At 43.0% G+C, this 16,381-nt stretch overlaps 1 protein-coding gene across 10 annotated transcripts in view; it reads right to left on the reverse strand.

Moving 5' to 3' along the window:
- The window catches only part of SUSD1 (sushi domain containing 1), a 284,906-nt gene that overhangs the window by 154,795 nt on the left and 113,730 nt on the right, over positions 1–16,381 (reverse strand). For 8 of the 10 annotated variants that reach the window (XR_006196008.1, XR_006196009.1, XM_042913636.1 and 5 more), the window contains exons 14-15: positions 16,040–16,298; positions 11,416–11,455 (exon numbers count right to left, since the gene is read on the reverse strand). Coding sequence is in view for 8 of the 10 variants with exons in the window: in XM_042913636.1 (XP_042769570.1) it covers positions 11,416–11,455; positions 16,040–16,298 (299 nt within the window). In the remaining 2 variants the exon portion in view is untranslated. Of the gene's footprint in view, positions 1–240; positions 347–672; positions 767–5,314; positions 6,102–11,415; positions 11,456–16,039; positions 16,299–16,381 lie in introns of those variants that run through there. The other 2 variants (XM_042913632.1, XM_042913637.1) reach the window with 2 other exon arrangements.

Consider the following 16,381-nt stretch of genomic DNA (forward strand, 5'->3'; position numbering starts at 1 on the left):
TCAGGTATCACTCAGAGGAAGACAAGGGTCCAGCCCACATGATCTTTAGCCTGCGGTCAATATTATATTGTATATCAAGGGTCTCACGTTCACACACAGAACTGGTTGTGTAGCAAGCAGAGAAGACATCAGCAATTCCTGAGTTTCCTCCTTTTGGGGAATTCCACAGAGGTATTCACCATCCTGAATCCAGAAACGGGACCAAGCTGGGAATGGAAAAAGTTGCAGACCCATACACACCTGGGTGGAAGTCACATGGGGCCTCTGTCTAGGCAGGCACCTGAGAAACAGCCATAACATCTGCCTCAGCACCGTGCATCCTCCACAGGTAGTGCCCGTCTGCAATCTAGATGTGGAGGAGGAAAAGAGTCCATTGACACACTCTGGTTTTCCCTTGGTGTATCTCTATCTGCAGCTCATGTACCCTCATGGGAAGCAGCATGGGAAATCAGCACAGCCATCACCAACCCTGCTCTTTTTCTGCACCAGAAGCGCATCTCCCTCCCTGCCCGAAGGTGTAGACTACTCGTGCCTTTCACCTGCTGAGTGCTGAGCCCAGGACAACCTCTGCCCACATCCCCTTTGGCTCTCCTCAATCCCAGCTGTTCTCATGACTCCAACCCCATCCTTCCGCCATTCCGCTCATTTCTCAAAAATGACAGTCTCACATACCACACGGCTGAGAAGGACAGGAATGCGAGAATAATCACAACAGCCACGGAGCCCAGCCCAACGCCCACCATCTGCTGCAGCATGAATGACGAATCTGCGGAACAAAACCACATGCTGAGCCCACAGCAGGAATCGTGGCCCTCCCAGGAGGCACAGGTGCACCTGTGCTCACTCCATTTTAACCCAGAGCGTGGCCCCATTTACTAAACCATCCCAAGAATGCTCAGAGTGCCTCTGTGTCCCCTGAGTTGGCCTGGAGGGTGTAGGGCCTAAGGAAAATACAGTTCCAAGGGATTTCTGAAGAGGAAATAGAAAACCAGGCCATATTCAAGTTACAAGGGATAAAAAAGCTCATCTTGTTGTGGATACAAATACAGCAGACCGTCTTGCTTGTATTGGTCCTCTCTCAACCAATTATGCCTGAAAGTTTTTATGGGCAGTTTTCGTTTGCATTGAGGAAGAAGTCATTCTGACATCGTTTGGATTTTTGCTCCAAAAATGATAGGTAGGTCCAGTGGTCAAACACAGCAAACAAATCCTCCCTGCTGGATAGAGTCATCTGTCATTTTCCCTGCACACCTACAAGGACAGCACCTCCCTGCTCTGCTCAGCAGGTTGCCATGAGGATAAAGTAAGAAAATTGATGTAAAACCTCTTTGGAGGACGTGTATATGTTCTCTTTGGGGGGTATCATATGTCAACCCCAGGGGGATGCTTTGTTATAAACCAAAAGACACCCACATTTGAGTTGCACATTTGGGCCAAGTGACTGAATCAGAGCATCATGTTCTACACTAAAGGGCTCATTTTCATTTGCAAACAACTTATTTAGCATTTACTATATGCCAAACACTGTTCTAATTACTTCTCCTAACTACCCAGTGAGGACTATAATAATAGTGTATTGCAATAATAGTGCCCAGCGTAATAACAGTACATGGGACACTATTATTATTATTATTCCCATTTTACAGATGAGGAATGGAGGCACGGAGTGGTTCAACAACTTGCCCAAAGTGACCTAGCTAATAAACAACAGAGCCAGATCCAAACCCAAGCTGTCTGGTTCCAGCATCTTTGCTTTTAACCATAACACCATGCTTTCCCAGTGCAGATCTGAATCTACATGGTCTACAGCAGAGAAGGTCATGTTCCCCCTCGTGTAGGCCCTGTCCTTTCCTGCACAGGCTGAGGATGATGGGGTCTCAGACTGTAGCAGTGTAAAAGACCAACTGTGCAATGGTGCCACCAGACATCGAAAAGATCTTGGGGGATGACCCTGCATGCATAGAATTAGAAAGAAAAATACTGAGGCACCTGGGTAGCTCAGTCGGTTAAGCATCTGACTCTTGATTTCGGCTCAGGTCATGATCTCATGGTTTGTGGGACTGAGCCCCACATTGGGCTCTGCGCTGACAGCACAAAGCCTGCTTGGGATTCTCTCTCTCCTTCTCTCTCTGTCCCTCTCCCACTTGCACGCACTCTCTCTCTCTCAAAATAAAAATAAAACTTAAAAAAAGAAAAAGAAAAATGCCATCAAGCCATAGAATAAATGTAAGGAAGCACAACTAAGTCCAAATTTTGCCAAATGATTTGCCATGGTTTTTACTGCCGGAACATCCAAATATTTCATTTTTCTGTACCCTCCTGTTACCAATGCCCCAGGCACATGCTTAGTCTGCCCCTTGGGTCATCCAGCACTGCCTTGGAAGAGTTGAAAACAGCAAAAGCAAAGCTCTGTTAAGTAAGGAGGGGCTTGAGAGGAAAATTAGTAGCCCCTGGACTTGAGACCCTCAAACATAGATGACTCTCTTCCTTGGCAGTGAAAGAGGCACATCTGAGAAGAGAGTATATATATATACTATATATATATACTATATATGCCAGTATATATATATAGTATATATATATACTATATATGCCAGTATATATATATACTATATATGCTACTTAACTTTTTCATTACTTAATTTGTGTGCTACAGTAGCCACTGGACACAATGTGGCTATTTAAATCTACACTAGTTTCCATTAAATTAAAAGTTCAGTTTCTCAGTCATACCATTTCAAGTGCTCAATTTCAAGTACACATTTCAAGTTCCCAGTAGCCACACGTGGCTAGTTGCTACCATATTGGACAGCACAGCTTCAAAATCTTCCCATTGTTGCAGAAAGCTATGTTGATTGGCACCTGCTCAGATCTCTCCAACCAGGCTGGGAGCAGTTGGGTTCTGTTCTCTAATAGGGTAGCTGGCACCAGCAAAAGCAGCCATGGACTACACTTCTTGCTAAAAAGCTCTGCAAAATCCACTACCTCAGAAAGTGTTTTCAGGAGACTTCCTGGAAAAAAAACATGGCTTATGCTGTTTGGCTACCTTTAATATTCAGGGGAAAGAAAAAAAAAATGTCTTGAGGCCTTACAAAAATGTACGAGGCCATACTACAAAATGGAAGGATGTGGTTACACTAGAAATTAGTGGTGAAAGGAAAAAAAAAAAAAAAAACTAGGAGAGTGACTCACATTATTAGTGATAAACAGTGCGGTATCAGCATAGGAATGAATATACTGGAACATAACAGCCTAGAAATAAACCCACGTATACCAAATAAATTTCAGAGCTTAAATACTGAGGTCGGGTTGTCCAAGTCTGTAACTGTGGACTCTGGACAAGTTGCTTAGCCATTCTGTGCCTCAGTTTCCCCACTGAGGGATGATCGAGTAACATGGGAATGATAATAACAGTGCCCACCTCATTGGGTTATTGTGAGAAACAGATGAGGTAAGTCATGTTAGCACTGTGCCTGGCACGCAGTAAGCAACTGGCAAATGTTAGCTATTGTTAATTACTGTTTTGTTACTGTTTCAAATCATTAGGGGAAATGACACATCACTCGTAACTAGTGTTGAGAAAATTGGCTGGCCATTTAGAATAAAAGGATTTTGACCATTTGAGCTTATATTATATATGCCAAAATAAAACCCGGACAGGTTAAAGGCTCAAATTGCAACCTAAAAAAATTAGAACAAAATGTAAGTGAATGCCTACCTAAAATATTTATCTAAAGCAGATGAGAATTTTCTAAGCATTATTTACTAATGCAGAAACCATAATGCTAACTGCTGGGAACACTGTGGCTCTACCACAAAGCCATCTCTTAAAAGATTTTGCCTGGCCTTGACTTCAAGTTATCATCGACTACACTTTGCAAAGCCTATCTTCCTTCTACAAAGTTCCATGTTCTTTGCTCATCTCCAGCCTGCTTTCTCTTCACCATTTCTCAAAGACCACTTGCAGTGGTCCACTGGCTCATGTGAAAACTGTATGAACCTGCATTATAGAATGTGCTTCATCCAGGTCAGGAGACTTTATGTGAAGCAGTTTGCTCTTCTCTTGCTTTGAAATGTCCCCTCACAAACCAACACGACAGAAGCAAAGTAGGAGTGTATGAACCTGACTTTCTCTTGACCATCCACCAGCAGGACATCATTTACCCTAAGCCACATGCCTGCCCAACTCCTCCTTACCCTACACAAAAGTATTGGACAATCATCTTTTTTGTTCTGCATAACATGACTTGGGTTCTGGCTCCAGGCATGGTTCTTGCTGGTATGCATCTCTTGGTCTACTTTGTGCATGTAGTCTGTGAAAATCTGAGTCCATCCAATCCAAAGTGTTCACAGTGTAGCCACACAAGATTTCTTTAGGGACTTCCCGCCGTTAATTCCTCACTGAGAACATTTACAGCTGACCAATTTGTATTACATTTTTTAAAGTTCTGCCATCCTCTGGTTACCCTCCCTTCCACGGTTTCATGCTATAAAATCATGCTTATTTTTCTTCTGAATCACTTGTAGAATATTCTATCAGAAACTGAAGTGAGTGAGTCATGTGTTGTATCACAGATTTGCAGTGACTCAACCTTGACAGAGTAAATCCATTAGGCTAAACTCCACCATTCTCTTCAGCGTGGCTCCCTGAGGAGGTACAGCGTTCAGGAGGAATGACAGGCCTTCTCTGCGCTTATCTTCAACTCTTGCACTAATGCAAATATCACAGGTGCTGAGGAGCAAGTTAGAAAGACCCTGTGCCTACTCTCAGGCTCTGGGACAGCTTGAAAACTGCCTATGGATGTGGACGTTTTTTTCATGAATTTACACAAGCAGGGCCATTTCCTGAAAGCAATAATTCTGTTCTCCAAAAGGTACAAATAATTAGCACCATGACTTCTGTTTGGCATGTGAAATTCCTGTCTGCTATTCTAGGGTCTCCTCACTTGAATTCCCTGCAGAGAAGGAGACGGCGAAGGAGATCAAAGTAGAAGATTAATTTAGAGATAAGTAACACCTGATGAATCAGCAACTTTTTAAAAATTCATTTTCGGGAGCCTGGGTGGCTTGGTCGGTTAAGCATCCAACTTCGGCTCAGGTCATGATCTCACGATCCGTGAGTTCAAGCCCCGCATCGGGCTCTGTGCTGAACACTCAGAGCCTGGAGCCTGTTTCAGATTCTGTGTCTCCCTCTCTCTCTGCCCCTCCCCTGTTCATGCTCTGTCTCTCTCTGTCTCAAAAAATAAATAAACGTTAAAAAAAAATTTTTTTTTAAATAAAAAAAAAATTCATTTTCTACTGCAGCTTCCAAATTACCATAAACTTAGCAGCTGGCCCCCATTCATTAGCTTGCACTTCTGTAGGCCAGAAGCTCAGGCACATTGTGACTGGGTCCTCTGCTCAGCGTCTTCCAAGGCTGAGATCAATGTGTCAGGTGGTCTGCCTTTCCCTCTGGAGCCTCTGGGGAAGAACCTGCTTCCAAATTCCTTGCAGTTGCAGGACTGAGGTCCCCATATTCTTACTGGCTATCAACCATTGGCGGCTCAGCTCCTATGGGCCACCCACATTCCTGCCATGTGGTTCCCTCCATCTTCAAAGACGGCAGGAGAAACCCTTATGTCAGATCCATCTCTCCCTTTGAATCTCCAATCTCCCGTTTCTGACCCCTAGATCCAGACTGAAAGGGCTCATGTGAAGGTCAGGTCCATCTGGATAATCTATTTGGGATCTTAATTACATCTTCAAATCCTTTCACGGCAACACTGAGAATAGCCTTTGAATGAGTAAATGAGAGAAGGTGGGTGTCCAGCAGTGGCCACATTATAATTCTGCCTACCACAATTATGCAGGTTTAAAATATGCATGCGTGTGTGTGTGTGTGTGTGTGTGTGTGTATACGTACATGTGTGTAGTGTATACAAACATAAACATACACACTAGGATTAGATCTTAAGGTAACTCTTCCCTGGCTTATTTAAGTATTGCACTTCCTATGCTTCATTTTTCATCAGACTATGTGGCTGGCTCACCAGTAATCATCCAACCCAATGGGTTCCAGGCACTGCTCCACTCTTCAAACGTGTTCCCTCAGGGTATGAAATCTAGTATGAAAGGACAAGTGCACCAGTTTCTCTAAAGTATGGCAGAATGGCTAAGGAGAGGGAGAGGAAGAGGGAAGGAGGAAGGAGGAAGGGAGAGAGAGAGAGGGCGTTCCTGCCTGTTGAGTAAATTTTAAGAAGCTTCAGGGAGGAGACAGCATTTCATTTTTTTTTTTTAACTTTTTTTTTTTTTTTATTTTTTATTTTTGAGACAGAGACAGAGCATGAACGGGGGAAGGGCAGAGAGAGAGGGAGACACAGAATCGGAAGCAGGCTCCAGGCTCCGAGCCATCAGCCCAGAGCCCGACGCGGGGCTCGAACTCATGGACCGCAAGATCGTGACCTGAGCTGAAGTCGGCCGCTCAACCGACTGAGCCACCCAGGCACCCCAACAACATTTGATTTTAATCTTGATGAATAGGTGGGATTGTAACAAACTCGTGAGCAGAGATTACAGGAAGGTTATAGGGCAATCCGGGTGGAAATAAGCAAGTAACCGTATGAGCAAAGACACTGAGGAAAATAAGCAAGGGCCGTAACCAGAGAAGAGCTAGCACATCATTTTGAATGGAGAAGGAGAGATGCAACTGGAAGGGCATGCTGGTGTCCAAGTGAGGCCTTAGAAACCAGTCTAAAATGTAATGGAGAACCATGGAAGAACCATCAGGGGAAATAGGAAAATCAGAGCCACAGTTTGGACAGATGAGTCAGGCATGTAGGCTGGAGTGAAGAAGGAAACCCTGGGGTGCCTGGGTGTCTCAATCAGTTAAGTGTCCGACTTCGGCTCAGGTCATGATCTCATGGTCTGGAAGTTCAAGACCTGCTTCGGGCTCTGTGCTGACAGCTCAGAGCCTAGAGCCTGCTTCGGATTCTGTGTCTCCTTCTCTCTCTGCTCCTCCCCGACTCACTCTCTCTCACTCTCTCTCTCTCTCTCTCTCTCTCAAAAATAAACATTTAAAAAAAAATTTTTTTTAAAAAGGAAACTATGAACACCATGATGGAAGAGGAGAAAGGAGGCTTTGCCCACTCTCTGTGCTACAGATAATAAAGGCCTATGCACAAGGGGACGAATCCAGAAATGAGACCAGCACACCCTAGGCGTAAAATGTGGCTGAAAGGGAAAGGGTCACTAATGACTCAGGGGTTTCATGCCTATGACTGAAGAGTGTTCTGTGATTACAGTGTGTGATCATCTCCCATATATCAAATGACTTTGCTTTGTGACTCAGGAAATCACAGACTCAGTACTTTGTGGCTGGAAGGGATCAGAAAGATTGTGGTAAGAGGCAGCTGAGAACCTGCCAAGTTAAATATAATTGCAAAGGCCCTCAGCTGATTAGTAGCAAGGCTCAAGCAAGGAAGCCCAGGCCTCCCCATTTCCCATCAAACCAACTGCTGGTTCCCTGGTAATCACAAAGCCCTTTTAGGAGCAATCTGCGTCAGGTAAGTAGCATAATTTGTCACTGGGCAAAGGCAAGAACGGGGCCGTTGCTCGGCAAATGAACTGGAACAAGTTCAGGACTAATCTGGATCCTGCAAATTATTTTGTGAGATGGCAGTCTCCAACATTTTTGCAAAAGGGGACTGCCAAAGGTGTGTGCACAGTACAGGTAACGTTTGTACATAGATATACAGAGTAGAATTGCCTTCAGAATTTCAACATTACACTGGGTTTTCTATTATCTCCAGAGCCTCCCAGTAGTTTGATTTCAAAGGTTTGAACCCTCTTTCAACACTGGTTTTTAAGTTGAGAGGGGGTAAAAAGGTACCACCAAAAGTCACGTAGACATTTCCAAAGCAAAATCCTCCCTGTTAAGTTAATCACAGTAGAATGACTGTAGCCAGCTCTTTGGCCATTTCTTCCACCCAGTTTGAGTTTGCTAATCATACCAAACAGCTGCTGAAAGCCGTGGATTCTGGAAGCTATTTCTATGTCCAGGAGGCCTGCACATCTCCATTCTTCTGATAAAAGCACGTTTTTTCCTTGTGGGAACTCTATTCCCACCCTTATAGCCTTAGGGAATGGATTGGCTGCAAAATGTCCAAATGTTGAAATACGTGGCTATTTCTTGTGGCTTTCATTTAAATTCCATGACAGGGGTGGGAATGCAAGCTGGTGCAGCCACTCTGGAAAACACTATGGAGGTTCCTCAAAAAACTAAAAACAGAACTACCCTACGACCCAGCAATTGCACTACTAGGTATTTATCCAAGGGATACAGGTATGCTGTTTCGAAGGGACACATGCACCCCAATGTTTATAGCAGCGCTATCAACAATAGCCAAAGTATGGAAAGAGCCCAAATGTCCATCGATGGATGAATGGATAAAGAAGATGTGGTATATATATATATACAGTGGAGTATTACTTGGCAATCAAAAAGAATGAAATCTTGCCATTTGCAACTACGTGGATGGAACTGGAGGGTATTATGCAAAGTGAAATTAGTCAGTCAGAGAAAGACAAAAATCATATGACTTCACTCATATGAGGACTTTAAGAGACAAAACAGATGAACATAAGGGAAGGGAAACAAAAATAACAAAAATAACAAAAACAGGGAGGGGGACAAAGCATAAGAGACTCATAAATATGGGGAACAAACTGAGGGTTGCTGGAGGGGTTGTGGGAGGGGGCATGGGCTAAATGGGTAAGGGGCATTAAGGAATCTACTCTTGAAATCATTGTTGCACTATACACTAATTTGGATGTAAATTTAAAAAATAAAATAAAAAAATAATTCCAAGACAGGGAGCTTAGCCCATCTACACACAGAAGTGTAACAACACACATCTTTGTTAAGAAAGACCCTCACTAATTATGCTAAGTGAGATAAGTCAGACATAGAAAGACAAATATTATACGATCATATTTATATGTGAAATCTAAAAAGGGAGAACTCATAGAAATAGAGAGTAGAATGGTAGTTGCCAGGGTCAGGGGGGTGGGGAGAAATGGGGTGATGTTGGCCAGAGTACAAACTTCCAGTTATAAAATGACTAAGTACTAGGGATCTAATGTACAACATGGCAACTATAATTAACAATACTGTATTAAATACTTGAAAGTTGCCGAGAGAGTAGATCTTAAATGTTCACACATAACACAAATATTCATGGTAATCATGTGAGCTGATGGAGGTGTTAACTAACCTCATTGTGGTAATCATTTTGCAATATAGATCAAGTCACCACCTCAAATTCAATGTTATATGTAAATTATATCTCAAGAGAGTAGAGGGGGGTGGGGCACAAAGACCCTCGCTGCCTGGCAACCACAATCCAATGGTCTGGTAATGCGCCTTGCCCAGTAGAAAAGCCATGTCCTCTGCTCTTTTTGAAGTTGGTGTCAGTAGAGATTAAAAAGATGGGAAATAAGATTAGAAGACAAGCAGACAAATGAAGGAAGTCTAATTCTCCAGGTCCCTTCCCATCATTTCCTGCTAAGCACCCTCTACTGACAAGGTAACAAATCCCCCATTGTGAAGTGCCCCGAGCTGGAGTCCTCCTGGAAGCAGAGTTCTGCAGGCACTTCCTTACCACCCCAGCCTATTGTTTTATGCTGCTCTGAGGTAACAGACAGGATGCAAGGGGTTAAACTGATACTCCAAGCTAAGAGCAAAATTCCTCAGGGTGTTGCTAGGACTCATAAACCGCAAAGAAAAAAGGTCCAGATACAAAGGTCATAAACTTGACAGGATTTCTGGTATTAAGCAACAAACTAATGGAATTCCTAGGAATCAAATCCACTGGCTGGCTGCCTGTTGGTTTAAAGAAATGTACTGCCAGGGAAATCCCAAGTCTGGCAACCAAGGAGCTGTGATTGCTCAAGCCCTGAGGCAGTTCTCCCACCTGGACAACTGCCCGTGGGAGGAAGAAGGTTTAAGCTACACAGCACCCAGCTGCTACATATCTTGTGTCTGTACAGCTCTGGAGGAAAGGGACAAGGGTACTCACTCTCCCATCGGGCAGACCCAGAAAAAGACTGAGGCAGCCCATCTAACCGACCAGGCGGCTCACTCTGCTGCCAGGGCAGGGGATGCCAGTTTTTCCCATCCAGCAGGATGTGGTCGCTGTTATGGGCGCCCTGACCACTGCACAGCCTTTTATCTTTTCCTCCTTTCTAAATGAAAGTGCTTATTGCGCTTATTCAGTTTCCCCTTTCACATTATAAACTGCGGTTTGAGGATGCTTACATTGGGCATTTAGTCATAGATTGCTAACAGATCGTGAGAGGTCCCCCTGGATTTGATCAAGAGGGATGGACCATCCTCAGGAATCCTGGTCTTGGAGCTGGATACAGTAACAGACCCACACACAGTTGTCGTCCAATAGAGTTCTACTTGTGGTTGTATAGAGGATAATTCTTCTATCGTGGAGGGGGTTTTTCTTAAAAGTATACATATAAGTGTGTGCGCATGCGAAGCAGCTAAATGGCTCAAAGCAGTGGACTGTTTTGCTCTTTGTATTGGTCTGTCAACATGTTTCCGCGTGCCTCTTTTCCTGATGGGGATCGCATCCACCTCTCAGTGCAATCCGAGTGTCGCTGTCCATGTCAATCACACTGATCTGCCCCCAACCAGCCACATGAATAAGCCCAAAATCCAAGGTAGGCTGTTCATAGTACATAGTACTCTAGGAGGTGGTACCAGTCATCCCACGGACAGGCACCTAATCTAGGAGAAAGGGTTCTTCCCCTGAATTGAAAAACTTTCTGTTCCCACTGGAGTTGCTAAACTGGGCAGCTGGTGCCCATCCCTCTCCATCGCATGGCTTATTGTAGAAGAAAATGAAGCCAACCCATCCTTAGAAACAGAAAGCAGAGGGGTGCCTGGGTGGCTCAGTCAGTTAAGCGTCCAACTTTGGCTCAGGTCATGATCTCACAGTTCATGAGTTTGAGCCCCGCGTGGAACTCTGTGCTGACAGCTCAGAGCCTGAAGCCTACTTTAGATTCTATGTCTCCTTCTCTCTCTGCCCCTCCCTTGCTTGTGCTCTGTCTCTCAAAAATGAATAAATGTTAAAAAAAAAAAAAAAAAAGAAGAAAGAAAGAAAAGAAACAGCAGAGACAGAGGCAGAGTGTGCCACTCCTGGTTTCAAGTCCCAAGTGTCAGTTTCTGGAGTCCTGGTGCCCCTGTGGGTTTAGGTCCATAAGCTCCCCACCCCCATCCTTTTCAGCTATGGCTTTTTGCTTAAACTAGTATGAGATGGGTTTCTGTCACCTTTAACAATTTAAAAAGAAATCTCATTAACATAACTCGATGCTGCAGGCTGGAGGGGAGAAATAAGGACAGGATGCTTAAGCAGAAAATGGTTTTACCTTTCACGTGAGCCCAAACTGCACAGGAGCATCTTCTCACCTATAAAGGAAAACACAGCAACACGTTTAACTAGGCAGCACATGACATCAGTTTAAATAATACATTTTAGCCCAGAAAATTTAATGTTCTATTTCTCTTAATTTGGATGAAAATATCTTTAAGGCCTCTTCTAGCTCTAACATAGTATACTTTAGCCATGTGACTACTAAGTATTCGAGGGACTGGCATAGGTAGCAGGGACAGAAGTGACCCTGGGGATCAATTCTATAGCTTCTCAAAAGATCTCACAAAGCACACACTATGGGTAAAGGACAGAAATGGCAATGAGTTTCATTCCCCTGGCCAGCTCTCAGCAACTGGCATTGACTGCCTGTGAACTCTGTTGAGAAAGATTCCAAGGTCACATCCAGTTCAGCAAGATAGTGATGCATGTGATAGGCTAGGCTATGAGAAGCCTTGGCATATAATAATACTTCACCTCTCTAGAGAATACTTACCCGGCTGCCTCAGTTACCCAAACAGTAGCCAAGGGCCAGAAAGAGAACAAAATAACAACAACAACAATAGTAATAACATATGAAAGCTCATCCATGGTAGAGGAGACCCACAAACTCATTGGAATGAAATACCTTCTCTTCTCCCCCAGTTATTATGTGCATATTTGTCTGTTAGGAATGGCTGGGATTACTCTGCAAAACATTCCCCAGAGGAAACTAAATAGCAGGGGTTAGAGAAGGATCCCTCTAAGTTCAAAAGGAAATTCTCTTTCAAGTGACAACCTTGGGCAATCTGGTTTTCTTAAAAATTGAAAAAATATATTTACACTGACAAATTCTGGGGAAAGCTCAAAATGGCCATAAGCTTTTGAATGTGACTAATTTTGCCTTGATGCTAAGTGCAACTAGTGGAAAATAATATCCAATAATAACCAGTGAAAGGGATCTAACCTTAATAACCAGTAAGGCATGTACTTAGGAATGGAGTATATTAAAGGAGAGAAATTGGTGGGGCCAGGTGAAGAAGGGAGCTCATTAAAACAGAGTGTCATGACCAGATTTACACTTTACAAAACTCATTCTGGCAGTTACATGGATCAAGGAGACAGAATAAGAGACAGGAAGATGAGTTAGAAAATTTGATGTTCAGGCAAGAGATGTCAAAGGCTAAACAGTGTTAATGAGGAAGGAGAGAAAAGGATGATTTTACACAGCATTACGGTGATAGAATAGACAGGATTTGATGATGTACTAGACAAGAAGATAAGGAGGCAGGAGGCAAGAATTATTCATGCATTTCTATCTTAGCAACTGGGTGCATGGTGGTGCTAGTTACTGGGACAGATACACAGAGAACTGGGAGAACTGGAAAACACTTCCTGGTTTCAAATTTTACTCCAAAGGTATAGTAATCAAAACTGTGTGGTGCTGGCATAAAGACAGACACATAGATCAATACAGAATAGACAGCCCAAAAAGAAGCTCTTGCATACATATCAAATAATTTTCAACAAGGGTGGCCAAGAACATTCAATGGGTAAAGGAAATCTTTTTGACAAATGGTGCCAAAGAAGATATACAGATCTTTTTAACAATTGGATTTAGCAATGATTTCTTGGATGTAACACCAAAGGCATGGGCAACAAAAGAAAAAATAGACAAACTTGACTTCATCAAAATTAAGATCTTTTGAGGATGTGGAGAAAAAAGCACACTCATGCACTGTTAGCAGGATGCAAACTGGCGTGGCCACTGTGGAAAACTGTACGGAGGGCCCTCAAAAAATTAAAAATAGAACTACCGTATGATCCAGTAATGCCACTATTGGGTATTTACCCAAAGCATATGAAAACTGAATTGAAAAAAATACATGCACCCCTATGTTTATTGCAGCACTATATACAATAAGCAAGATATGGAAGCAATTCAAGTGTCCATCAATAGATGAATGGATAAAGATGTGTGTGTGGGGGTGTGTGTGTGTGTGTGTGTGGTGCTCAGCCATAAAAAAGAATGACAACTTGCCATTTGCAACAATATAAAGGGATCTAGAGAGTATAATGCTAAGTGAAATGAGGCAGAGAAGAGACAAAGAGGAAAAAAAACTTCTAAATACAGAGAACAAACTGGTTGATGCCCAAGGGTTGGTGGGTGGGTGAAATAAATGGGCGAATAAATGAAATACATAAATGAAATACTGAGTTCACTTATCATGATGAGCACTGAATAATGCACTGAATTGTTGAATCACTATATTGTACGCTTGAAATGTAACACTGTATATTAATTATACTGGAATAAAAAAAAGAAGCTTGTTGAAATGTAACACTGTATATTAATTATACTGGAATAAAAAAAAGAAGCTTGTAACATTAAGAACTTTTCTGCATCAAAGCGCACTTACGACAGAGTAAAAAGGCCATCAATGGAATGGTAGAAAATATTTGCACATTGCAAATCTCATAAAGGATTAATATCCAGAATATATAGAGAACTCCTAAAACCCAACAACAAAGAAATAAATAACCTTTTTCAAAAATGGGTAAAGGGAGGCATATGGGTGACGCAGTTGGTTGAGCATCCAAGTTTGGCTCAGGTCATGATCTCATGGTTCAGTTTGTGGGTTCGAACCCTGAGTTGGGCTCTCTGCTGTCAGCACAGAGCCCACTTTTGATCCTTTGTCCCCCTCTCTCTCTGCCCCTCTCCTGCTCATACACGTGTGTGCATGTGTGCCCTCTCAAAAAGTAAACATTAAAAAAAATGGGCAAATGACTTGAATAACCATTTCCCCAAAGAAGATATAAAAGTTGTCAAAAGCATTTTGAAAAGACGCTCAACATCGCTAATCGTTAGAAAAACAGAAGCCCAAACTACAATGAGACACCACCCCACATCCATTAGGAGGGCCATTATCAAAACAGAAAACAGCAGTTCTTGGGGAGGATGTAGAGAAAATGGAATAATTGTGTACTGTCGGTGAGAATGTAATATGGTGCCATTGCTGTGTGGCAGTTCTTCAAAAAAATACAAAGATAATTACCATATGACCCAACGATTCCAACTCTGGGTCAATGCCGAAAAAATGGAGAGCAAGGACTCAAAGGAGATATTTGTACAGCATGTTCATAGCAGCCTTATTCAAAATAGCTCAAAGATGGAAGCAACCCAAGCATCTATCCACAGATGAATGGCTAAAATGTGGTGCATACATACAGTAGAATGTTAAAAAGGGAGGATGGGGTGCCTGGGTGGTTCAGTCGGTTGAGAGTCCGACTTCAGCTCAGGTCATGATCCCACGGTGGTGAGATCTGGTTCCCACTGGGCATGGAGCCTGCTTGAGATTCTCTCTCCCTCTGCCCTCTTCCCCACTCATGCTCATGCATGTGCACTCTCTCAAATTAAAAAAAAAAATTGGGGCGCAGTCAGTTAAGCATCCGACTTCAGCTCAGGTCATGATCTCACCGTTTGTGAGTTCGAGCCCCACATCAGACTCTGTGTTGACAGCTCACAGCCTGGAGCCTTCTTCAGATTCTGTGTCTCCCTCTCTCTCTGCCCCTCCCCTGCTCACACTTTGTCTCTCTCTCTCAAAACTAAACCTTAAAATATTTTTTTCTAATTAAAAAAATAGAGTGTGTCTTGGTCGTAAGTATGTGATGAACCTTATAGTCCAGGTAGCTCAGATTCATTAGTCAAGAGATGTTTCTATTGAGGTGCCTGGGTAGCTCAGTTGGTTGAACAGACAGCTTCAGCTCAGGGCATAATCTCACTGTTAGTGGGTTTGAGCCCCACATTGGGCTTTGCACTGACAGCAAGGAGCCTGCTATGGATTCTCTCTCTCTTTCTCTCTCTCTCTCTGCACCCTTCCTCCACTCACACTTTCTCTCTCAAAATTAAACATTAAAAACCTTTTTAAAAAGGAGGTGTTTCTAATAATATTAATACAATGTTTTTCTAATTTCCATCACCAATCTATGTGAATTTATCCCACTCTTCGAGTTCTCCTGGGACAACCCATCACAATGGCTCTTCCAGGAGAACTTCTACCCCCGCCCACTGATCCAGAGCCTGCTTTCTGCCTATCCAACTCACTAGATTTATTCATTATACAATGACTACATAGTTCTAGGTCTCATGAAAGAACCACCAGTGGAATAACATAGTCTTTCTAAGGATGAGGAGAGGTGGGTATGGCCGAGGAAGCAATGGAAGGAGAAAATAGGGCAGTGCTGACGTTAATCTGCCTCTCCTTCCTGCTTCCAAGACAGAGTGAGGGGAGGCGGCAGCTTGGCAGGAGTACAAGGAAGTGACAGGGAAATCTAGATGTTCCTTTCTAACTAAGGCTTCAGCAGTGCAGTAGGATGAGGGCATTCCTGCAGCTTAAGAGGAAGAACCAAAACTAGGTCAGTCCAAGCATAAATCCAGCCAGGTCCTGCAGGAAATTCAGAACATCAACCTCCTTAAAGGTTTCACCTGCCCGTCATTTATAAAGGCCAAGTAGTCAACACATTTTTATGGTTATTACATGCAGTGTCCATCTCAAATACCAGGAAAACAAATGTCCAAACATTTAACTTTCACATGAAAAAGAAAACAGAGAAGTCACAAGAGTTTTTAAAGAAGTATATACCTCATTCCATTCACTTGTGATTCGTAATATAATCCAGTAATCATTCCCTTTTCTCAAAGGTGCATTATAGTATTTCCCATAGTACAGCCTGTCCCCAATAGATATCTCCATGGCATCATCTGGAACATCTTCGGCCAGTAGTTCCGCAGCCACATATCCACTGGTATCAGAGGTGTTGCTAAAGAATGAGGTAGCCCCTTCAGAATCACAAAAAAAAGTGCTTTGGAGGGCCAGGGGAAGCACCAACACCTGGTAGGAACTGGAAATAAAAAGAAAATGTCTATCAGACCCTTGCTTCATTCATTTATTTATTCATATTTATTGAGCACCTGCTATGAGAGA

This window comes from Panthera leo, chromosome D4, assembly GCF_018350215.1.
Source record: "Panthera leo isolate Ple1 chromosome D4, P.leo_Ple1_pat1.1, whole genome shotgun sequence".
Taxonomy (NCBI): domain Eukaryota; kingdom Metazoa; phylum Chordata; class Mammalia; order Carnivora; family Felidae; genus Panthera; species Panthera leo.